This window comes from Camelus bactrianus, chromosome 24, assembly GCF_048773025.1.
Source record: "Camelus bactrianus isolate YW-2024 breed Bactrian camel chromosome 24, ASM4877302v1, whole genome shotgun sequence".
Lineage (NCBI taxonomy): Eukaryota > Metazoa > Chordata > Mammalia > Artiodactyla > Camelidae > Camelus > Camelus bactrianus.
The window spans coordinates 5832429-5857003 of NC_133562.1; the positions used below are offsets into that span (position 1 = coordinate 5832429).

The 24575-nt window shown below is 46.6% G+C and overlaps 1 protein-coding gene across 4 annotated transcripts in view; it reads left to right on the top strand.

Moving 5' to 3' along the window:
• Positions 1 to 24575, top strand: part of LPIN2 (lipin 2) — an 83184-nt gene that overhangs the window by 19007 nt on the left and 39602 nt on the right. Inside the window, exon 1 of one of the 4 annotated variants that reach the window (XM_010958078.3) lies at positions 12670 to 12960. The exons of the other annotated variants lie outside the window; for them this stretch is intronic. Within the exon in view, the coding sequence (XP_010956380.3) occupies positions 12853 to 12960 (108 nt within the window). The 5' untranslated portion in view covers positions 12670 to 12852. Of the gene's footprint in view, positions 1 to 12669; positions 12961 to 24575 lie in introns of those variants that run through there. 4 annotated transcript variants of the gene reach the window in all.

Consider the following 24575-nt stretch of genomic DNA (forward strand, 5'->3'; position numbering starts at 1 on the left):
CATTTTCCTAAAAATTTCCTTAGATTGTAAGACTACATGAAGTTTTATTCTCTATTAGTTGAGAAATACTAATACACCTGTAATTGTTATGGCAGCCCAGTTTTCCATCCTTTTGAATGCTGGTGGAGTCTCCTGCCCGTCTCCTTGCCACAGAATGGGAAAGGGCCTCTGGGTTAAAGCAGGTGCCAGCCCCAAGTGAATGAATGAACTTGGTAACTTCGTACAAACTTGGCTATTTCCTGGTTCATTTGTTTCGGCTTGTTAATGAGACAAACCTAAATCTCACAGTGACCACAGGTGCTGATGTTGCGAGCTGGAAAAGAGTTTTAACTAATTAAAGGAAAAACAGAACCCCACAGTGCTCGTATTTGCTGGGCGTTTATTTTTCTTTTCTCTAGTCGTTTTCATTCCTGTAAATAGGATTCTTTTTCATAAGACTGTGTCACATAATAGTCTTCTTCATCTTAAAATTTTAAGTGTATTATTTTTTATATATAGTTCAAATACTCAAGTAGTGCTTTGAGGTGTATGGTGGGAAGCACTAGTGTTTTCCTCACTGCTGGTGACTGCTTCCTGGAAGCAGTTCCTTGCAGCTCTTCCACCTGTTTCTTGTGGATTTAATTCCATGTTTGTGTGCTTATACTACAATAGCTTGGTTTTCCACTTTTAGACATTCTCTGTGGCTTTCCTCGTACTGGAGGTGAGGACTCATGTCCTGTACAACCCTCCTCATGCACGTTTCTTTCCGTCCTCCCAGTGTAATTGTATCATAATGTAGCTTCTCAATATTCCATGTTTGTTTTCATGACGAGATACTGTTCAGAACTAAGCATGTTGAGTGATTTTGTTTCTTCACCAGTCTAGACCTTTGTTTTCTCTGGAGTTAATTGTTTTGTTGGCTTATGTTTCTCAGTTCCAATCACATATTCAGGCCCCGGTGTCTGACAGCTACCAAACCTGTCGCCAGAACCCCACTGACCTCTCACCTGTGCTGGGTCCTGTCTCCTGGACATTCCTCCTCTGTCAGCAGGCTTCCTGCTCTCGATATGCGTGCCTCCTGTAGCTTTTTGAGAAAGGGTTCACAGAAGGTCAGTTCTGTGAGATTTACAGGCCTGGAAATGTGTTCCAGCCTCATACTTAACTGGTGGGCCGGCAGAGAATGCTGGAGGGGAGGTGCTTTCCCTTTAGAATTTTGAATTGTTACTTTAGAGAAATCGCTTTTTTTTTTCTTTTTGAGAATTCCTGTTTCTCTTCCCTTCCGTCCCCCTCTTTCTACCCTTTTCCTCCCTCCCCGCCTGTTTTTAGCAGCTGTATCTCTTTTTACACACCCTGCTCTCTCCTCTCCTGGTGGGCTGCTGCTTTGTGAGTCGCAGGTGGCGGGCAGGCGTGTCCCTGTCTCTGTGGGTCAGGAGGACGTGAAACCCCTGATGATGCTGTGGGTGTTTCCCAGGCCAGCAAGGCTTCACCCCCCAACCCCCACCCCAGGCAGACTCCGCTGAGCTGTGTCCTTGGGAGAAGCTGGGGCTGGGAGCCCCTGCTCCCGCTCTGTGTGGCCCTGCCCACGTGGGGTCTCAGTCCTTTGCCCCTAAAGAAACCCCGATCCTTTCCCGTCGGCGGCCACTCCTTCCTGTCCCCACGCCAGTGGCACAGGTGCCTCTGCGTCCTGCGTGCTGGCCCCGGGGGAGCTGGGAATTTGGAGAATTGTGTGTTTGGCTCTGGGAGATTTCCGTGTAGTTGTCATGTTTTTTTGACGTGTCCCCACTAATGTGGGCTTTGGAGCCCTTCTGTACTTTCTGGTCCCCCTTATTCTCCTCCATTTTTCATTTTTTAAAAGCTTGGCCTCTTTCATTTCCTGTCGTTTCCTCTGATGGTTGTCTTACTACCTGCCGGCCACCTCTTGATATTTCCTTACCACTGTGCGTGGCAGAGCTGTCGTACCCAGTGCCGCAGGCTGGCGGGTGGGACAGACGTGTGTCCCCAGAGCTCTGGAGGCTGGCGGGTGGGACTGAGGTGTCGGCGGGGCCGGGTCTCCGCGGCCGCCTCTCTGGGGAGCCGGGGGCACTTGCTCTCTGCCTTGGGGGCTCACGGCGGCCTCCCCTCGAGCACGTGTCCTTGTCCAGATTTCCCCGTCTTACAAGGAAGCTAGTCATACTGAGTTAGGGCCCACCCTAACGACCTCATTTTAAGTCGATTATCCCCGTAAAGATCCTGTTTCTGAATGAGGTACGGAGGGTCGGGACTGCAGCTTAGCATTTTGGGGACAGCTCGACCCGTAACAGTGAGTGTCAAGAGGGGAACGAAGGTGAAGTGTGGAACCTCCTGTGTCAACAGAGTGGTTATCGTAACATTTTTAAAAATGCTTTTAGTCACATCTGTCTTCACTGAAGACGAGGAAGCAGCTCTCAGGAAGTAGTTTTTAAATTACAACTGGAGATTTTTGTTCAGACAGTGACGGCTAAAATTTCCACTGGTTTCCTGAATGTTTTATGACTTAGTATCTGAGTCACCTCCTTTTCCACTCTTACTTTGTTTCTGAAGTAATTTGAAGGTTGGCAAAAGGCCTAAAGAAAGAGCAGCTGCAGCGTCTTGTGAGGAAGTGAGTCCTCGGCGAGTCCCGGCACACAGACATAGTTATGTTCTATCTCCGTGTCGGTTATGCTCAAGCTCTTTTTCAGACGTGGCCTTCTTGCAGTTTGTGTTCTAAAATTCTGTCTTACGTTTCCTCGTTTAGGGACCCCCAATCTTTATCTAAAGAAGCCCCCTCCTGCCTTTCCTCCCTGCTCTCGTTCGTTTCCCTCGTAGTCGGTATCCCAGGCTAGAGTTGTGGGTTTCATTAATTCCTCTCCCCCCTTAGCATTAAGGTCTGAGCGCTGTGAGGGCAGGTGCCTCGGCAGCAAGCTGCCCCTTGACCCCTGCTCAGAGGAGAGCAGCACGGCACGAAGGAACGGGCCGCTCTTGAGCCCACCAGTGAGTGAAGCAGGCTTTATTTTCCGGCGTCACTTCCCTGACTTGCTGTTGCTCTTGGAGTCCTCCTCTCTTGTGCTGAAGTAGCTCAGCGCAGGTCAGCCTGTGAGGACACACCGGCACAGCCTTACTGGCCTTCGCTTTGCAAAAGCTCCGCGAACCTAGGGCACAGCACCGACCAACCGCATGATGGGCACAGCCTCTCCCTTTACCCACCCAGATGTCCTCCCAGAGCTGGGAAAGGGACTCCCCTCCTGACAGCTGGAAGCTCTCCTGGAGTCCCCGCAGGTGCTGTGCAGAGTAAAGCAGCGCACGACGTTGGAGCTGTGTTTTAATTGGCGTTGGTGGAAGACTGTCCATCTCCAGTTTCCCCAGGACCCTCTGCCAACCCCGCTGTGGGATGCCTGGAGCTGCAGCGAGGTCTCTGCAGGGCTGCAGTGGAGTTCCCGTCCCTCGTGGTCGCCGTGTTCCGTTCCACAGAAACGGAGAGTCCCCGGCGGAGCAGAGAAGTGCTGAATTTGTGCTTCCTGATCTAAAGACTTCCCTCTGAGAAACTGGGGGGCTGCAAGTTAAGTGCAAGGAAGATGCATGGCGTTTGAAAAACCCTGTGTTACAGGAGCTGAGGAATTCTCCTGGTCACTTCTATGACGTCCATTAAGGGAGCTGACGGATTGGTGCTTGCTTTTTTCTCTAATTATTGTGCTGCTCGTAGTGAGGAGGGCCCCTCCTTTCTGATGCTGTGTGCGAGGTTGTTGTCACCTTGTAACTAGAATTGTGGCCGTGACCCTGGGTCTCACCGCGGCTCACAGAAGGGTCCCTGCACAACGTGTTCTCTTGGTGCCCGAAGGTGGTTGCTGCAGCTTTGACCTTGCTAATATTCCTTTGAATTTCAGTTAGGTTTAGAAAAATACAGGCCTCCAAACATGAAGTGTGTGTGCTCATGAAGTATTGAACCTGGCCCCTTATGCAGCAGTTTACAGTCAGCCTTGGAATGCCTAACAAATGCAGAGAACTTGGTGCCTGTGGCAAGGCCTCTGTCACACCGGCGGTGCTTTCTGTGTGCAGCGGTGGGGAGGGGAGAGTGGGATGTGGTTCTGCTGTTCTGCGATGTGGCTGTGCATCACACTTGCCAGGTGGATACGTACGTACTGCCCCCGGGACGTGAGCAGATAGCCATTCCTGTCCTGCAGCCTTGCGGTGCCTGCCGAGGTGGGAGTGATGGGTGGTGGAAATTGGTGGACATTCTTTATGATGGAAAATGCTTCTGTTTAAGTAACAGAAGCACTACGTTCCTAATAAATCCAGTGTACCCGTGAGCTCTCATTACCTCAGGTTCTTCAGTCTTGCTTCCGTTAAACGTGGGCAGGGAGGAATCCGTTCGTACCCCTGTAAGAATGTAACTGTGAATGAATGTGACTAAAAACACATGCGATAAAATGTGCTTTGCCCACTTCAGTGGCAGAATATGCACTTTAGTGATGCTGTCATTCTCAAAAATGTTTTGGAACACCCCTTTCTTTTTAAACTGCTTTCAGTCTTAAAATATACCTTTTTACGCCCAGCGGTGGAAACCCTTTACCCTTCAAGGTAGGCTCGGTTTTGGGAAGTAGAAGAAGTCGTTCAGAGCAGCATCTGGAGGACCGTGCGTGTCGGAGAAGCACCTCGTGCTGGTTGTGTGCTGCCTGGGTTGTGGCTGTGTAGTAATGATGCTGATTTGCATCCTCTGTAGCACCACATTTAATTTAAAGACAATTCTTTCAGAAAAAAAAGGAGTCCTAACAGCATGCTGGGCAGTGGCTCATGGAAGGGGTTGGTTCACCCTGTAGCCCTCAGTGGTGACTTGGGCAGCATTCACGTTACGTGGGGTCCAGTAGCGCGTCGATGTGACCGAGCAGTTTTACGCCAACACCTGGAAGAAGGGGGTGCCTGGGGAAGACGCTTCCCTTCTCTTGGGGAGGCCAGTCTGATGGACGCAGCGGGTCTGGGAGTACCTGAAGACCGTTGCCTCCACCCCTAGGGCTCTTCTGACCCATGTGAGTCCTAGTGTGGCTCATCGGGGCTGGGATTTGAATTAGATTCATGCTATTTGTACAGATAGGCTGAAGGGCCGACCTCATGTGGATGGGCCTTAGTGATGGGGAAGTGGCACAGGAATCTAAAACAGAAAGATAGGAAGAGCTGCTGAGTGAAGTGGGAATTAGATCATGAGCCATTTGTTTACCTTCCTCACTGAGTAGTGAGCTCCGTGGTGGGGGCGGGGATCCCGGCCGAACAGACATCCGTCAGGCACCTGCCTGCAAGGTCTTGAAGCTCTTCAGTGCAGAGCTTCCTCGGCTTACGATGGAGCTGCATCCTGATGAGCCCAGCCTAAGTCGGAAGTGCATTTAGTACACCTCACCCAGCAGCCCTCGCAGCGCAGCCTCCCTGCCCTAAACGTGCTCAGAATGCTTACAGCAGCCTGCAGTCAGGATCACCTAACACAAAGCCTGTGTTACAGTGAAGTGTTGACCATCTCGTGTAATTGATTGCATGCTGCCCTGAGAGTGAAGAGCAGGACGAGTGTCTGGGTGCAGAGTGGCTGTGGATTAATGGTTATTGGACTGGGAGCTGCAGTGACCTGTGCCCAGCGTCACGAGAGAGGGGTGTAGGGCGCACCACCACCCGGGAGAAGGCCGACGTTCCAAATCCCAAGTACGATTTCTACTGAATGCCTAGCACTTTCGCACATTATAAAGTTGAGAAATCGTAAGTTGAGTCATCGTAAGGTTAAAAAAAAATCACAAGTGGAATCATTATAAGTTGGGAGGTACATTGTTTTTTAACAAAAAGAAGGAAGAGGACTAGTATCTGTTCAGCACCTGGTGGCAGGTGCCTCCCCCGGAACCTGGAAGCAGTCCCCGCTTTGAGCTGCTGTGACCTGGCTCTCTGGAGGGGCCGTGGGAAGCTCAGGTCAGTGAAGTGTCGGGGTACCTGTGAGTGGGGGAGCTGGAATTTAAAACTGTCTGAATCCAGAGCCCAGGCTGTGTGCCTGCCTGGCCCACCCCACCCAGAAGCGGTGCATGGATACGGGCCGTGTGCTACCTGTCTAGACCAGTGGTTTGAGGCTGGAAGGACATCAGGTGAGGGGAGGGCGGGGTCGGAGGCTGCACCCTCCACACGCTGGGAAAATTCTTCTACATCCTCAGCACTTTTCTGTTTGTTTGGGGCTTGTTAGATAGTCGTCCTAGTGGGTCTGAAGTGGTGTCTCCTTGTGGGTTTGATGAGCTTTTCTCTAATGGCTAATGATGCTGAGCGTCTGTTCATGAGCTTATTTGTGTATCTTCTTCAGGGAGATACTTTTTCAAGCCTTTTGCCCACGTTTTGATTGGGTTGTCTTTCTCTTGTTAATATTCTTTACATATTATGGACATGAAACTCTTAAGAGATGTATGATTTGCAGGTATTTTCTCCCATTCTGTAGGTTCTTTTCACTTTGTTAATAAGGTCTTTGATGCCAAAAAAAGAAAAGTGTTAAATTTTGATGGAATCCAGTTTCTTTTGTCACTCATGTTTTTGATGTTACAACTAAGAATCATTAAGAGTTTCTTGTATTTACGTCTGTGACCTATTTTGAGTTACCACCTTGGCTAAATTTATTCCTAGATATTTTATTCTTTTAGATTTATTGTATTTGAGATTTTAGAAATATCTAGCACCTTAAATTTGACTTCCAAATTAAGTATTATGTCCTAGAAGTCACTATGGAGACATCTTGAGGTTTGAAACTATGTGGATTAGGGTTTGAACCTGGATTTGACACTTCTAAAAATCAGCTGGTAACCTTGGATTATATCACATAATTTGTTTCTTCATCTGTAAAATATAGGGATAAAGCAAATCTGTCTTTCACAGAATTTATGTACATCAGAGATAATATATGCAAAGGACTAGCTCCAGAGTGTGACTCAAAGGTAAATACTAGGTAAATGCTAGGTTGCCAGCATTGAGTGTTCTTGTACGGTTTCAATGTAAATACTACTGGTTTACCATACAATTTCTCATGAATTAATTTATCTTAAATCACCTTTGCTTATTTCTCTTCACATCCAGAAGTTTTGTGATGAAAGTATACTTTAAAAACTTGGGTAAAATTAATTTGTTGCAGCGTCTAGTGATTCTTACACAGAGTGAACCTCCTGTTCCTCAGAGAGCCTTATAAAGTATGTTGAGTCTGGAAGAAGAAGAAGTGGTAGTAGAACGTCACGTTCATTTTTTGTCTCAGTGCTTTGTCCTTAGAAGAGGGGGCCCTTTCTTCTAGTGTTGCTGCTTTCGCGTGCCTCTGTGCTTTCTTGGATCCTGTATGTCCCAGACATTGTAAGGTTTAATTTTAGACATATTACTAGCATTCAACCTCTCAGTAGCAAAGCTGACTTAAGTTTTTACCCTCTGTGAAGGGTGCGGCTGCTTCTGCTGTCTTGGAACTGTGTTCTGTGTGGTGTAGTGTAACTGTTGTCATGTGTACATCTGGGTACCTGCCGGTGCTACAATTTCTCCTTTTTAAAATACGTCTTAGGGGAACATCATATTGAAGTAGGCAGATTCAGTCTCTAAAAGACAACAATCTAAGAATTCTAATAATTTTTGTTTTAAATTTCGCTAGTTAAATAATGGAAGTTTCTAAATATTGTAAAAGTAAATTCCTCCAGTTACTCTAGAATAATGTGTTTTATTCTCGTAGAGTAAATTTGTTTCCGTGTGTTTTAGCCGTTGAACACAAATTGACCCCGTGTACAAAAACGTGAAATGCCACATATTCTGAAGGAGGGGAAGGGAAAGGGGGTGGGGAGGGAGGGTGGCGGGGAATGTGGTTGAGAAATGTGGGAGTTTGAAAAAGAAACAGAAACTAGGAGAGCAGACTTACCACAGAAACCCGGCGGGGCTTCCAGGCTCCAGTGGGGGTCCATTTAAGGGTACAGACCGGTAATTTGCACTCTCACAGTTTTTCCTGGGCAGATGACTCTCAGCAGCACTCATGATGGTCCTTTTTATTATTTTTTTTTTAACACAGGTGCTGGGGATTGAACCCAGGAACCCAGGACCTGGTGCTGGCTAAGCACACTCTGTACCACTGCGCTATACCCTCCCCACACCATGATTCTTTATTAAAATGACAGTCCCAGCTGCTTGGGTGGTGTTTTCTCTCCTCCGGCTAATGCGATAGCAGGCAGGTTGTAGATGAAACACCAACACTGTGCTAAAAGCAGGGGCTCTGGAGTCAGACAGGCCTTGGTGTCCATCCTGGTGTCCATCCTGCCTTCTCCATGTGAGACACGAGCAGCTTCTCATTGTCGATGACAGTTGTGTGTATGAAGGTCAGTTGTCTGTGTCTTTTGTACACTCATCTCTTGAGATCCTAGTGGACTTACCGTTTGTATGAATTTTATGTATGATAGAATGTTTACATTTTCCCCGTGAAACTGCACATCCAAGAGATTATTGCTCAGTCCTGGTTTCTAAATTCTTAATCAGCGTGACGGTGGCAGTTCATTTATCTGGTTGGAAGCAGACGGCGGGAAGAGGACCTCCTAATTAACAGTATTTTTTAAATACAAAAATTGTAAGTAATTGTTTGGAGAAGATGTAATCAGAGCAACAAAATAATTGAAACAACCATCCAGGAAATGTTCAGTGAGAAATGTGCAGAACCAGCTGTAGGCGTGGAAATGCCTCTAAAGAGTCGAGGGACGTGAGGGAGTGACTGACACGGGGTCCCTACGAGATGCTCATCTCATAACTTGTCATAAATTTCGCCTGTTTTTCTCCCGATTGCCTTAATGATATCATCCGCTCCTGCTCTATTCATGTATTATTCGTTGTCATTTTCTTTGGCCAGTTTTAAGCCATCTCACTTTGACCTGGAGTGGAGAAGCCCAGCACGTGCCTCCTGACGCACCTGCACGTGGCCTCACTGTGTTGTCATGTGCAGTGTGCTCCCGAAAAGTGTTTGTAGCACAATTTGTTTCTAAAAGATTAAAGCACCACTCTCTTGACTGCTGCGGACCACCCAGTATTGTCAGTCTGGTGTCAAAATGTTGGGGAAAGTTCGACCTCAACGTGCAAGTCAGAGTTAGAGCCCAGAGGTTGCTCAGTCCCAAACTCCTTAGCCTGGGACGAGAACACTGGGATGTTCCAGGCCACGTGTACAGTAAACTTGGTACATTAAGCTGGAACTTGGTAGAAGAAGACTTTGACCAGTTAGTCTTTTTTTTTTTTTCCATATTAAAAAATGGGTACATCAGAGTAAAATGCAAAATGTGTTGACTTTTAAAGGTAAAATGTAAGTCTTCAAGACGATTATCGTTGGGAGAGTCACTTTAAGCTGGGCCTTCTAACCGCAGGAGACTCTACCGTTTTTTTCTCCTCTGGTCCTAGGAAGGCCTGTTTGTGTTTGATTATTCGTTCCTTCACAGCTCAGGTGGAAATGTCACTGGCTGTGCTGTTCAGAGTTTGGGGGTTGTGTGAGGACACAGTGGAACACTGAACTTGAGTGAACTAGATAGTCATTATCCAGGAAGCAGGTGGACTACAAAAGTTTGGAAAAACCTCAGAGTGGTACCAGGAAGAATTTTCCCTTGGTTTTGAAGAAAGTGTATCAGTCCCTCTTGGATTGTTTTCATAGGCAAGCATTAATTATATGTAATTCCAGGTATGGAGAGGAATATTTCATATGCGTTTGTGTAGGCTGTGGTCCTTTTGTGTAGGTCTCTGTCATGAGTGGCATCGAAAATACAGAAATGCACCTGAGTTAATTCCTTCACTGTAGAACAGTTACGGTGGAGATTATGAATTCTTTGTAACTGAGGCTTTAAAAAATATTTTCACCGTAATTTTTTTACTAATCAAAACTTTTTAGTTTTCTCACCTCTTCATTGGTAATTCAGTAGAAATATGTTGCTATTCCACATTGTGACCACTGGGGGGAGTAGATTATTTTCATGTTTTGTGTTAAAAACAAAATACAACTTGTGTCATAAAGGTATTTCTGTTTAATCAATTTAGCCCAACTTCAAATTAGCAAGTTTCATTTTAGGAAATTTTAAGTAAATTCTTACATTTTCTTAAGAAGCTGTCTATACCTAGTCTCATACACCCATGGGGTTAGTAGTGGGAAAAAATAAAGGTTGCATATTTTACCAACATCATCAGCTGTGGAATCTGAACAAGATTCCGACTCTCCTGACCAGCGTTTTAGTTTTGTATCCCTAAGCTAGTCCTTTTGTTGGAAGATTGAAGTCTTGGAAAAAAGATTTCCAGCTTCCGCCTGCTTTTTTTTTTTTTAAGGTTATTGAAGATGCTGTACGAAAATAAAATGTAGTTTTTCTCAGTACTCGACATTTACTCTCATCTTAGCCTGTAGAGAAAAAGTCAGACAGTGCATTAGCATTTTTCTTTGAAAACTCATATGGATGATTAAGAATTGTTGGTTGTGATTTTAACTTTTATTGACCGAGTCCGAAAAGCGCCACCATTCAAGTTACCAAAAGGTCAGGGCCCAGCCTGGGGTCAGGTGATCCACACGGGCCATGGTGGGAGGGGCTGGATGTGTCACCCTGTGGCGAAATTGATGTTTGGAAGATGAGCTCACCCTCTGTCTGGGCCCTGGTACACGCTCCCTGCGTCAGAAACGACCTGAGTCATCCATCAAACCAAACAGTGACACATCCCAGCACCAGCTGGGACCTGAGGTGGCTGGCCTGGGCTGCTCGTTGTGTAAGAGGCATTGAGGTGAAGGTTGCCCTGCAGAGTTCCTGGCCGCCGACCTCTGCCCCTACCCGCCTCTCCCCTCCTCTTAGGCCTTTCTCCCTCTCCTGTCGACCTCCGACCCCTTCTCCCAGCCCTTCTCTGGGGCTTCAGCCTGGCATCACGACAAAAGCACGACCCAGAAGCTGGTGCCTGCAAAGTGGGTGCCCCAGGGGCTGACTGCCCAGCTTCTCTCTGGGCCTCAGTTTCCTCTCATTTAAGATGGATCAGGTTTTTCTCTGGTTTTGTTTTCCATCCACCAGCATATTTTCTCATCTCCAACTTTCCCTCTTTCCCCTTCCTCATCTTCCTCGTCTTCCTCGTCTTCCTCCTCACCTCCCCTTCCCCCAGCCTCCCACGGGTAACACCCCAGCATGGGCTTTCTCTTGGTGCCATCTGTTGCCTGGTCTGGGACTGCTGCAGGACATGGAGGAAGAAGTTTAGATTTTATACCTTGTGTAATATTTAGGCCAAAAAACCCACTTACGTTCTGAAAGGAGGAGCTTGTGTCATGGTGTACATTGACTTGGGTTACGAGCACCCTGGGCCCTTCATGTTAGTGTCTGGTTGTCTGGGCAGCAGGCGGTGTAAACGTGCTGAATGCAAAATACATTTTCTCGTTTCTAATTTTGGTGGAATTCTGTTTTTAATTTTGCCATTTAACCTTTATATTATGTGTACCTTGGTGGAATATTGCTGTAGTAAACATTACCAGTCTCCCCTTTGTCAGACATTTGGAAATTCTTTGTGATGTTTAGTGGTAGAGAAAAAGGTTTAATAATGTGAACATTACTACATATTTGAGGATCACTAATTTATTGTTGGTGAATTAACTAAATACTTCTGTGGAATGATGAAAACTTGTCATCCTCAGCTTCTCATTGATGGAGTTCTGCCTGAATGAAATTTTCCCTCCTTGTTCTTAAGATTGTTTCAGGGTCCTAAAGTTGTGCTGCAGTAGAAATACAATGGGAGCCACGTGTCATTTAAAATTTTCTAGTAATGTTAAAAAGTAAAGAGAGAAAAGCAAGTAAAGTTAATTTTAAGAATGTATTTTATTTAACTCAATACGTCCAAAATATTGTCATTTCAACAAGTAACCTATATGTAAAAAATTACGAGATTATTTCACATTCTGCTTTCATTTTGTGTGTTTACGCTTAACAGCATGTCTTCGTTGACATTATCCACATTGCACGTATAGCCACATGAATAATGGCTATTTGTAACAAACAGCACGGTCCTTGACGCTGGCTTGAATAAAATAGTCTATTTTAATTTAAAAATTAATATATTTTGTGTGTATGTAAGTGTTTTAGGTTTTCAGAAAAACTCACTTGAAGTTACTAAATATTAACTTACTAAGAGCTGGAAAAGAAATACCAGGAATGTTTGAGTTGTAGTGTTGCCATGTCATTATATTATTATGTAATGGTACTCTTAGAGCATTACTATAACCAGTGCTATGTGAACGCACAGTAACAAATGTTTAATATAATTTGTTCATTGTTTACAGTGTTCTACCGGCTAGCTCCCATTCGGAATTGTGGGAATGTATTGGGTCGTGCCAGTATGACAGAGGAAAACATTCTAGTGATTTGAGTTCTGTAAAGCATGTGTAACCTGGCTGTCTTTGGGAAGCTCATTGATGCTTAGAAAATATATGTAAACTATTTTCCCTTACATGAATAATTTATTGAAGATTACTCCTCCATATGTGCAGTTGTTTTTATCTCTAAAAATGAGGATGTGATTGATGTAGAGAATCATTAACTCAATCCGTGTCCTGAGTGATGGAAGCCGCAGAGCTGGTCGTGGGCGGGGCTTGGTACCTATCGGTGCAGACACACGGCACAGCCCGCCCCCGCCCGGCTTATCTCCTTCAGAGGGAAGGGGTTGAGGCGTTTTTAGCAAATCTTATTGGTAAAGTCATGCATGTATTGCTTTTTTTTTTTTTAAGAACCATTTCCTTTCAGTTTTAACCATATAACTGTGTCTGCAAACAGTCTGCCCTCAGTTTGTCAGCAGAACAGCTTTCTGTTTTGATAACTTAGATGTGTGCCTTCATTGCTGAAAAAAGACATGCTGATGAACTAGTTCAGTTTTAAGATGTTTTACTTAGAAGAAGATAGTGAAGATGAGGAGGAGAAGGTTCCTGAAGGCTCCTTAAGTAAACCTGAAGGTGTTTACCCTGGAAAGGCCCCGGCTGGTCTCCTGGTGAGTTACATCCACCAGCAGCTGGCCCCTTCCTCCACCTGCGACGTGCTGACAGGAGCGGGTGGGACACCCACCAGGGAAAAGAGCTGGTGCCTTTCCTTTGGAAAATATAGCATCAGAATGAGTTTTGTTAAGTTTTAAATGTTGTATTCAACAGAAATCTTTGGCTACCTGCTCTCCCTCATGCACTCTACACTGTCTTTCTATCTTTTTCTGTTTGTTATTTAGCAAATAATAACTTTCTGCCTAGAAAAAATGAAATTGCTGCTTTAAATGGAATTTTTTTGAAACTAGGTTTCACATGAAATATATCTAGTTTCACATTCTCTTTGCATCTAAGTGTAGTAGTTGAGCAATAAAAAACATTGAAAATTCTATGGGTTTAAAAAAAAAATCTGTTTTTCAGATTTAGTGACTGCCTTCATCCAGTCCCTCCAGCCTCTACCCTGCCTCTGGTAGCCATAAGTCTGATCTCTTTTTCCATGAGTTTGTTTTGTGGTTTGTATTGTCCTAGCCATTTTGTTTTGAAAACTGAACTAATATTTTGAAACTGGCATCTTCTTTTGAGAATGTGACTGTAGTCTTTTTTTTCTCCTGTGGTTGCTAACAAAAAAATGTGTAATCTTGAAATATGTGGGGAAAATGCAAATTGTCTTTTTTTTTTTTTTTACCTGGAGCTTCCTCTCTTCTTACAAGATATAAAATAAAGCAAGTCACGTAAAATTGTAAGTTTTAGAAGTCTGCAGTAAGGAAACAAAATCAGATGAATTAAGGACAGTATAATTTAACTCTACCTTTTCCCTTAAAAATAATCTGAAATAAATGCAATGAAGTAAAGGTAGTTTTGAGAAAATTAAGGGCGTATGTACATTTTTAGGAAAACAAGTGTAAAATAAGACAGAAATTAGTTTCTAAAATCTGTGGCTCATAATCAGGTTGATTTTAGTTTCAAAGTTAAACAAATTTTTGTCCCCTTTACCTGTTTTTGTGCTTTTTGCATTTGGACCTTTTGGCAATCAGGTACTTGCTGGGGTCTTTTGACTTTGAATGGAGGTCTGGTGCACGGAGAGGGGTCGTTCACTTTTGAAATTTTCATTTAACAGTGTAGAGTGTATGTGTATGTGGATTCCTGCGCATTTATTGTAAACGTCAGAAGGGAGAGTGGTGAGTGTGGCTGACTGTAAAATGGTTTAAAAATTCATGCGGTGAGCAGCACCGGCACACACAAGCCAGCATCACAGGAAGAGTCCTGGTGCTTCCTGCTGCTGGTGGTGGCTTCTGGAGGGAGGGCGGCCGGGGCTCGGGCCGCACTGTGCCCACAGGTCCTTCTGCCTTAGTATTAGAGCATCAAGTCCCCTGAGTCACCTCCCAGCCCCAAGAGAAACTTGGATTTTCTGAGTGGCTGGTATTCAGGACACGCGATTTGCTATCTGCATAATAAGCTGTGCTGACCACGCAGGAGTTAGAATTTGTGACTGGTGTGTGTGGCGGGGCGAGGGGACACTCAGGGTCCAGGCCCTCAGTGACCCAGATGCTCCTTCCTGGTCACGTGCTGTCTGGGCACACCTCTTTTTGAGAGATGAGAGTCTCCGTCGTGCAGGAGATGGCTTGATGTGCTTGGAGTGTAAATGTGTAAATCTCACAGTTTAAAAAACGTGAAGAAACTTTTGTGCTCAGTTAGAAATTGGGACTTTTTTTAAATCGTATTTGTAGAATTTTTAAACAAGTAAAGGTAATTCCTTTATTTGGTAAGGAAAAGGCCAAGTTATTTCATATTCACATGACCTTGAAGTTCTGAAATAATGTTGGCCTTATTTCCCCCCACTTACTTTAAATTACTTTAATTGCTTTTTTAAAATTAGGGCAGGATGTACTGCGGGAGCTCTTAGCCAGACTCATTCTATGACGTGCTTGTCGAGTGGAGTCTTTCTGTGCGTTCGAGCTGGAAGGGGCTGTACAGGCGTCTGGCTGTTCCTCCTGGAGACAGGAGCCCCTGCCCGGAGTGGCACCCTGGTCATGGGGCAGCACTGAGACCCCGGGAGGTGGCGCTGCTCCACCTGTGTTCCCCACACTCCCATCAGAGGACCTGCTGGAGTCCAAAAAGCTCCCTTTTTTCAGAGAATTTTGTGTATTTATATTATTTACAACAAGGTGAAGTAACGTAAACAGAGGTAGAAGACAGCAAGTCACCCTGTGGGCGGGGCGTGTGGCTGGGAGCCAGGGCCTCGTGCTGAGCGGGGAGCCCCCACCCACCTCAGCCCTGGGACTCTGGGACTCCCCGACACCCGAAATCCTGGAGCAGCACAGGGTAAGTGGGTCCAGAACCACTTTCCTCCAGCATGGACAATGATCACAAAACTAGTAAAATATTTAGTTGCATAGAATTTCATTTCCTAACAGAAACGTGGTGATGTTACTGGTTAGGCAGTTTGGGGGAGTAAATTCCCCAAGAATCTTTGTTTTCACAGCTTGATTGCCAGATCATCCTGATGCCACAGATGAGCTCGGGAATTTGGGGGAGAGGAGCTTAGAAGCTGTGGCCAGAAGTATGTCTAGGCTGTTTGAAAATTACTCATTATCCATTCTTGTATTGATGCCCCCATCTGTTTTCACAAAGGAAGGACCTGGAGGTGGCTCACGGGTAGCCGCACGCTGCCCCACAGCACTGTAGAGTGTGTGGCTGAACCGCTAACTTAGAGAAAGCAGAATCCTCCTCGTTCAGCTCGTACCTGTGGGGCCACACTGAGTCCGCTGCATGCTCACACATTTTTGGTTTGCAGTTACTAATATGTCTGAATTATTTGCTACTCTGAGTTTGTGAGTAATATTAATTGGATGGATTTCCACCAAGTGACTGTATGGCCACTACATCTTTTAGTCTGCCTGGGGGCTTGGTCCTGATCACGTGTCTGGTCAGCTGGGCTGCCTCACCGCATCGACTAGGGTAAGCCCAGTGTCGTAGGTCTGATCCACGTGCTGGGCGGTCAGTTTTGTGCATAGGAGAAACAAGTTGTCACATCATCCTGTCTTCAGATGTCTCAGGAAGTCAGGTGTTGGGGGGGGAGGGAAGGAGGGGGATATATTAGGGGTTTGGGATTAGCAGATACAAACTGCTAACTATGGGATAAATAAACAGCAGGGCCCTACTGTGTAGCACAGGGAACTATATTCAATAGCTTGTGATAACCTGTAATGAAAAAGAATATGAAAAAGCATGTATATATGTATAACTGAATCACTATGCTGTACACCAGAACCTAAGCCAACGTTGTAAATCAACTGTACTTCAATTTTAAAAGAAGTCAGGTGTTGGTCCAGTCTAGAGGAACTGGACACAACTCTCTGAAAGGATCTAAATAAAAACTTCACCTCTCTTGGCAAGACACTCATCTTTTTATATAATTTGTGCTTTATATTCATATCTTAGGTATTAAATATTCAAAACCAGTGCAGTTTTACTGAAGAAAAAATTGGACACTAATTCTAGAGTAGATAATTTTTGCATATGTACTGCACATGAACTGAAGTTAGGGGAAATAATTTTTATTTGTTACTTTAACTATTTTGCTGCCCTAAAAACGAGGTATCTTTTTTATTTGTCACTTCTTTGAAGCCCGTTGTATAAGCTAGAACCCCTGAGCTCTCTCACTTTGCTTAATTTAAGACATTTAGGGAAGGTATTTTTCACTGGGTGGAAACAGCAGTATGCTGATCTTGTTTTGTTGGAGTATCGTTCTGGCTCTGGTGAAATTGTGCTAGAACTCTGTGTGTCCTGGCGTATCATCTGAACCTTCGCCCTCTGTGTACAAAGACCTGCTACAGAAGTGTGCCCAGAGAGACTCCCAGGGAAGCCTGAAGGGGAGTGGTTATCTCTGGAATGTCACTGGTTCTCTGCGAGGTGTCTGAACTCCGCCTGACCTGCAAGTAGAGAGGCTGCGTGCAGCCAGGTGGGGGTGGGGAGAGCGTGGCTGAGATTATAAAAGCCCTTTGTCATCTGTCTTTTATGTTCTAACAGCATGAAGTCGTAAGCAAGCACGATAGAGAGATAGTCAGAAGGCTGGGATTGTGCTGAAGGCGAGGCCTCCAGGTGCACCTGCCTTGGGTTCTGTCACTTCCCGGGCCTGGAGGTGCGACAGGGCGCTGAGCCACTTGCCTGCCACCAGTCACAGCTCCGTAAGCTGCCATTTCGGGGTCGTTGGGGGCTTTCAGAAGTCCTTGTGCCTGTAGTCTGGGGTGGCCTGGCCATCGGATTCCCAACTCTGGCGGGTTGATGGAACGCTGCTGAACTTTAAATGTCAAGTACAGATTCCCAGACAGACTGTCTCAGAATTGCCAGGGGCAAGGGGGAGCCCAGGAATTGGTTTGTTTTTAAAACCAACCTACAGACTTCATTTCAGATTTCTCCACTAGAGTCCTTTTTCTGTTTGAGGATCTGGCCCAGAGCTGCTTGTGGCTGTCACATCTGGCGTCTTCCGGTCAGTGACCTCCTTATCTTTACTTTCGTGACCATAACGCTCGAGGTGCCGTGTGGAGTTGCCCTCGGGGAGTGTGTCTGGCGGTGTCTCTGCGGTAGCCGGAGGCCATGGGATTCTGGCAGGAGCATCATGGCCGTGATGGGCCCTTTCGTGTGCTACACGTCTCATTCTGTGACATGTCCCTGCATCACTCAACGAGGCTGCGTCTGCCAGTGTTCTCTGCTGGGAACTCGCTTTTTCCTTCAGTACTGAATATATATTGGGGGAAGATTATTTGCAAACATGCACATGTCCCGTTTCTCCTCAAACTTTCACCCTCTATTTTGACACCCATTGCCTGCCGCAGGCACCGGGGTTCTCAGTGGCGCTCTTCTCTTTGCCTCATTCTTTATATCTTAGTTGGAATTCATCTTTAAGAGAAACCTGTCCGTCTCCCTTCTTATTTTTTAATTACTACCAGTGTGGTCTCAAAAGATTATCCCGTAGATTATAATCTGTCCTTGTTTCGTTGCTCAAATTGCTCCAGCTTTAGCCATTGGGAGTTCTTTCACACTGGCTGCTGACTTCCTTGAACCTGCCCTAATCACTTGATTTTGAGCACAGAATCCTACTTTCGGGCACTCCGAGACACTCCAGCATCATCTTGTGTTTTCCTGCCCCAGCCCTGGAATCAGCCGCCTCTCCAAGGATCCCTGGTTCCTTTTTTTTGAAGGGTGGTGTTCAGAAACGGGGATATGGGCTTTTGCTGTGCTTGTTGCTTCTAGAGTGTCCTCGATCCTAGGTCCTCCTGGCAGAGAGAGCGAGGGTACGGAGTCCGCCTTCCAGCTGAGGGGTAAGCACCTCTGTATTTGTGCATCCGTCTGTGGGACGTCCGATTCCTGTCCAGCACCACAGGTTTCGTTCTAGCCTTCCTTCTAGGAAATTGTATTTTTAGAAGCTTCACAGGTACTTAGGATTAATCAGATGGGAGGCTACGACTCTGTGGGGGCACGCTGTGAACTCAAGGGCTCCTGTGGCTCTGCATGCTCGCCAGCGACGCACGGTCTCCCACCTGGTGAATCGTCATCACTTCCACCCTTGGCTGAGTCAGCAGTTCTTACACTGACAAGAACTTCTGTGCCACCCCAGCCCTTGTAACTAAGGGACCCCAGCCTCTTAGGAGAAAAAGTCCCCAGTGTTTTGTAGTGGAGTGGAAACTGGTCCATTTTCATGGCCGGCATTCTTACAGAACTTGGTCAGAGAAATTGAGCACGTTGAGGGGATGTCTAGTGGTTTGACAGCACCAGGGCGCGGGGCCGTGCATGTGTGTGTGTGTTAATAGATGCGCAGTCCACACCAACAAATGACAAAAAGTTGCCCTAAATTTCAGTGAAACCAAATTTATTTTAATCCTTGATTTGCTTTTTGATAAGGCAGTCTGCATTCTTTTTCTAAAGTGTCGTTTGCTTTCTAAAGCAGGTATTTTCTCTGACCGACTGACTTCTTGAAGGTAAACCCTTCAGCCCTGGGATGTTGAGGATGTTTGGATAGTGAACTTCAGGCCTCCATGTGCTTGTCAGGTTAGTAGCTGAGAAGTTAAAGTAGCTGCAGTGACCTTCAGATCCTGCTGGGGTCGTTCGTCTGGCTCGTTCCTTCCTGCACTTAATCAGGTACCACGTGATGCAAGTTAACTTTCAACCCAGGGAATTAACACTTTGGGACAAGTTTAAAATACGAACTTAATTTATCTGTGATATAAACTGAGGTTCTTTGGGGGCATGAGAGGAAGATGAATTAAGTTTATTTAAGCTGTCTTTCTCTAGGCCTGCAGACCACAAGAGTATGTTCATTTGTTCCCAGTCCCACAGCTGTTAATTTTGACTGCGGAAGTCCTGGTGTCAATTCCTAACCTGCAGTCCGTCAGTAAATGGGAAGAGCCTCAAATAAAGTCAGGTGTTCCAACAGAAAGCGTATCCTACTGATGTCTGGATAAAAGTGATAGTCATCATGAAAATATTATGTATGGTTTCCATAGAAACCTGCTGAGAAGTGTGTGCCTTCTGTATGTGAAAGTGAGCCGGACAGCCAGGTTCTTGTTTTATTTTAGAGTTGCTTACAGTCAGCAACGATCACCACCAACATAGGATAGCCACATAATTCTCTCACCCTAGAAAGTGTAAGATGAGAGCATGTTCCTGAGGACATATATTTAGGTCATATGTAATCATATCTTCAGGACTGCTCATAATAAAGAGCCTTCGCGTTCTCCGTGTTCGACGGCACACAGCAGAATCACCGTGGCCTTCTAAAAGCACCTAGGAAATTGCTCCTTACACGTGGCCCCGGACGTTACATAAGCTCTGGTGTTCTCAGGAGCTGGCCTTTGAGGCAGATATGCCTGAGCCTTTTTCCGGACTTGTCGCTGTGTAACGTTTTGACTCTGGGTAAATTGCTTTTCTTCCCTGGGCCCCAGTTTTCTCGCTAGCACGATGCATGCAGCACTTGGCTCCCCTGAGCACGAGGGCTCGGTGAGACAAGGTGAGCGAGGTGGTGGTCCTGGGAGGCATCAGTGTCAGCGCCGCTCCTCTTTGCGCCTTGTCGCCTCCCCATGATCAGCACTAGGGGACCACTGGGTAAAACATCTGAGTTGTAGCTCAGGTTATGTATGTGGTTTGTCAAGGGTATGCAGTTTCAATTGTTACAGCCTTTGTAAATGAAGAGTTTGAATTGTCACCCGTCTAAGTGAATAATTTAAGCGACTCCCACATAAGAAAATCCAAACTCATAAAACAGTTAAATTATTACCACTTTGTAAAATAATTTAAGGAGGGATTTATTTTAATAGCAAACTACCCAGAGTGCAATGAAGATATCTTAAATACAATAGCTGCAAGAATCAGCCTTGAAAAATACATCTCAAGCAACCCTGCTCCTAACTGTTTATGCAAATGAAGTGGAATTACGTTCACACAAGAGCCTGAACAAAGGTAAGTTCATCGTCGCCCAAAGCTGGAAACAGCTCGGATGTCTGTCAGCTGGTGGATGGGTAAACAAACTTTGTTTTATCCACACGATGGGATACAACTTAGCAACAGCAGGGAGCAGACTGCTGATCACTGCAAGAATATTGGTTCATCTCAAATGCATATGTTAAGTGAGAGAAGCCACATTCCCCAGGGTGCATACTCTGTGGCTCCACTGGTAGGACATTCTGGCAAAGGCGAGACTCCCAGGACAGAAAGCAGATCCGTGGTGGCCTGGGGGTTGGGGAAGGCACGGGGGCTTTTGGGCAGTCTAGTTCTGCATCTTGATTATAGTGATTGTTACGTGGTTAGGTAAAACCAGACACTACAAAAGGGTTAATTTTACTCTAGTTTTTTTTTAATTTTTATTTTGAATAATTCAAGGTACAGCTATTTGAAATCTTAAAACTGCATTTCATAGCAGAACTGGTGTCAGCATGTAGCCACAGGCTTTTACATGCTGACAGGTACAACACTACACAACGGTTGATGAGTGATAGTTTAATATCTTTCATGATGAATTATAGACAGAATTGTACAGTATTACATTTCTTAATGATTTTAGTTCCATGTTTCTCCGAAGTCTCTGGTCAGGTTCAGTGTTCTCTGTAACACTGTGATCTGTCACCTCAGGTACAAGTAGATTAGAACTGGGCATATTTTAGCCACGACAGGAAAACATAGCCAAACTGGCAGAAAGCTCTGTGTTGCTGTGCAGTGAGGGGCTGGAAGGGGAGCAGGGAGGAGGAGGCAGGAGTGGGGACCCACGAGCATCCGGGGGGGGGGGCTGCGGGTGGAGGAACACGGCTGGGGCTGTCTTTCCTCCTGTGCTGCTGGCCCCTCGTCCCTCTATGGAGGGACGTCTGCAGGTAGGAGTCAGCGGGAACACTCAGCTTCCTCACTCTGTTCCAGTTCTGTTGCTGGACGCAGTGAACCTTCAGAGACACTGCTGAGCTGTAGAGGCTACCAGCCATTTCCCGTGAATCGATGAGTCTTCCTGTAGGTAGACCGGCTGGTAGGCGACGCACCCGATTTTGTCCTCCCATCCGTTTTCTGTCGTGGCCCTCGGTGGCGGTGTGACACTGCCAGCCCCCGCCGCCAGCTCAGTGCTCTCCAGAGCGGCGCCCGGATGTCCTTTGTTCTCACGGGGATATTTTTAGATTTACCCCTCGTGGGTGGTTTTATTCTTGACTGGCACTCAAACTAGATTTATGCAGGTTTTTTCTGTGAGATCTGCACCAGCATCTGGAGAAAAGCACTGATTTCTGAATATCTGAGCATTGCTTTTGGAATGTTGGTTTGGCCTCCACTGTTGGCATTTAAAAAAAAATATGCATACGCATTACATACGTATACATTTACAAATACACACACACACACATACACAGTCTCCTCGTTTACCTCTTGGATCTCTCGTTCAGGTCACAGTACAGGACATGGTGGCTGTTCCTCCCTCTCCTTGCTGACTCTGTTCACCAGGCCTTGTGTTCCTCATTGATTCCTCCATTCAGCCATCCACCACTGCTCCGTCAGAACTTCCTCTCAGCGGGGGGCGGGGATGCTGTGCTGGGCTGTGGGAGGGCAGCGGAGCACACATCTCCTTTCCTGGTCAGAGCCCAGTGCTGGGCAGTGGGCCGGGCAGGGGCCCTTCTTGCCGCCTCTGCTTCCTTCTCGCCCCTCCCTCTGTGATCTGGTCCCCTGTGCTCTGGGTGTCCACGGTCGACTGTAGACTTGTTCCCACCTCCTCATCCAGTAAGGCTGGACCATCTGGGCTCCTCAAATAAAATATTAGATCAACAGCCGAAATAGTTGATGGATTGAGAAGAAAACTGGTGTCGGACTAAGAAGGATTGTCCTGAAAATTACTGGGCCGGTGACTGGGTGGCAGGCGGGCAGCTGATGGGTTTTGAAGGTGAAAGAGGTGACGGTTACGCCCCCCCCCCTTTAGTTGCATCTACTGAAAAGCTGAAGCAAACAGGTGGTGGGACTCAGGCAGCCACTTGGGAGGGAACGTGTACTGCTGGGTGGCCAAGTGTCTTCCCCTCTTGGAACCCCACTCAGCCCGAGACGATTGTGCATCTGCTGTGTAGACAGTGAGTGGGTGGGATCGTAGAGAAGTGGGCCCGGTGAGCAGAAGTCTGTGCTTCCACACTTCCTAGAGAGGATCTGCTGTGACAGATTCAGAATCTGAATTTACCATGAGCAGCCTTGACAGCTGAGCTTAACGCCAGCCTGGTGTCCTTTCATTAAGAAGAAAAAAAAAAAAGGAAAAGCCTGAGTTCTTCAGCAGAAGGTGGCTTTCAGTGGGTTACAGCTGGGGTATTTTCTTGCTGATTTTCCCAGGGTGTTCCCTGGGAGGAGGCGGGGTAGCAGGCTCCAGGTGGCTTTACCAGGTCAGAACCAGTACCAGCCTGACCCTATTTAAGTCCTCTGTTGGAAGACGTTCGGAGTGGACTCTGAACAAGCCAAGCTATGACTTTCCTCATTAGAGAGATACTGCAAGGGCAGGAGCTGGGGCCGTGGGCACCTCCGTGTCGTGGCTGGTGGGCCTTCCCGGTCACCACTCCGGTGGCTCAGCCTCACCCGTTTCTGGTCGCTTTGGTTCTCCGTACACACTTCACAAATGTCTGTTAAGCCCTGTTTGGTTCATATGTCTCCCCACCCCATCAGCCAGCTGGGGCCCCTGTTCCAGAGATGAGATAAGAAATGAAATCACTCGGTGATCCAGGAGCCCTGTGGTATTACCTTCTGAGCTGACCTCTGCGCCATGTGTCTGTCAGATTCTGAAACAGGAATATTGATCAAAAAAATCTCTCCTGCATAGTCTGAAGGTTGGTGTTGAATAGTGTATTGGTTTGTAATTAGGGAAGGAACCCCTAGGAAAGCAGTCCTCCCAGGCCCGGATTTTTATACGTGAGAGTAGACAGAACCACTGCTGCTAGTTCTAGAATTCACGTCTCATAAAATGAGCAGGTCAGCTGTTTGCTCCTTAGAATGTATAAAGTTCAAAGTCTGTTAAGTCTGGATCATACGTCAAGATAACAGGTGTGCCTTAGGGGACAATACAAACTTCAGACCGTGACAACTTGATTTTCTCAACAAGCCTAGTCAGGGCTTGGGGGAGAAAGCTCATGCAGCAGAGACTGGAGGTACTTCCCACGCTGAGTGTCCATCGGAGTCCTGGTACCAGATCCTTAAGGCCCCACCCTCCGTTTTTATGTCTGCACTGGGGCCCAGGAAACTACATTCTTATCCACCAAAATTTGATTCTGTTGCAGAGGGTCAACGGACCACTCTGAGAAGCACTGACCTGCAGTGCGGACCTTGCCGGCTTGCTTAGCAGGAGAAGAAGGGGTCAGTTACATGTCGGTCGGCCCAACTGTGTGTTCAGACAGTGGAGGGGATGGGGCCGCTCTTCTTTAGAAAACCAGTTCTGCAGACCCGTCATTTACAGGGGACCCAGCTGGAACCCCAGATCCTCCCGACACCTCGCCCTGACTAAGCCTCCGCCTCCCCAGGAGGAGTGCAGGCGTCAGCCCGGGAGGGTCTGGAGCCCCTGTCTTCTTAGGGCCCAAAGCTGTACGCCTTCTTGGAGTCCTTTTTATGAGACTGGTTTTGGAAGGGCATGGGATTTTATCAGCAGGGCCGCCTTACATGGAGCTGTGCTTCCCTAACCTGGCTCGTCTTCATCGTCAGTTAGTGAACTTTTTTTAAAATGCAAGAAAATTGGCATTTTTTAATCTTTCTGGGATGATTTTCATGTACATAAAATTTTGACCCAGTGTAATAAGTAGAATTACTGAAGTTCAACCTTGGTTGGAAGCCCCCCACCAAGTCTGCCCTGCGTCCCCCTGTCTGCATGGATCTGCTCCTTCGTGCAGGCGGTGTTTGCTGCGTCTCAGCTGTGTGCTGGTGCATGTCTAACTCTGCCTTGAAGTTAGGTGTGATCCTAGCCGGCTGCTTCCCTTCCCTCAGCACTGCCCTGGGTCCCTCCCCTGCCCCTCCGCCCCCTCTGCTCTTAGAGTCTCCTGGTCTCAGCTTCCAGTCCCCGCTCCCCAGCTCATCCTCCCGTCCCGCTCCCAGGCGATGTGTCACTCCCCTGACCAGGGCCACCCTGAGGGCGAGCCCAGGGCCTTTG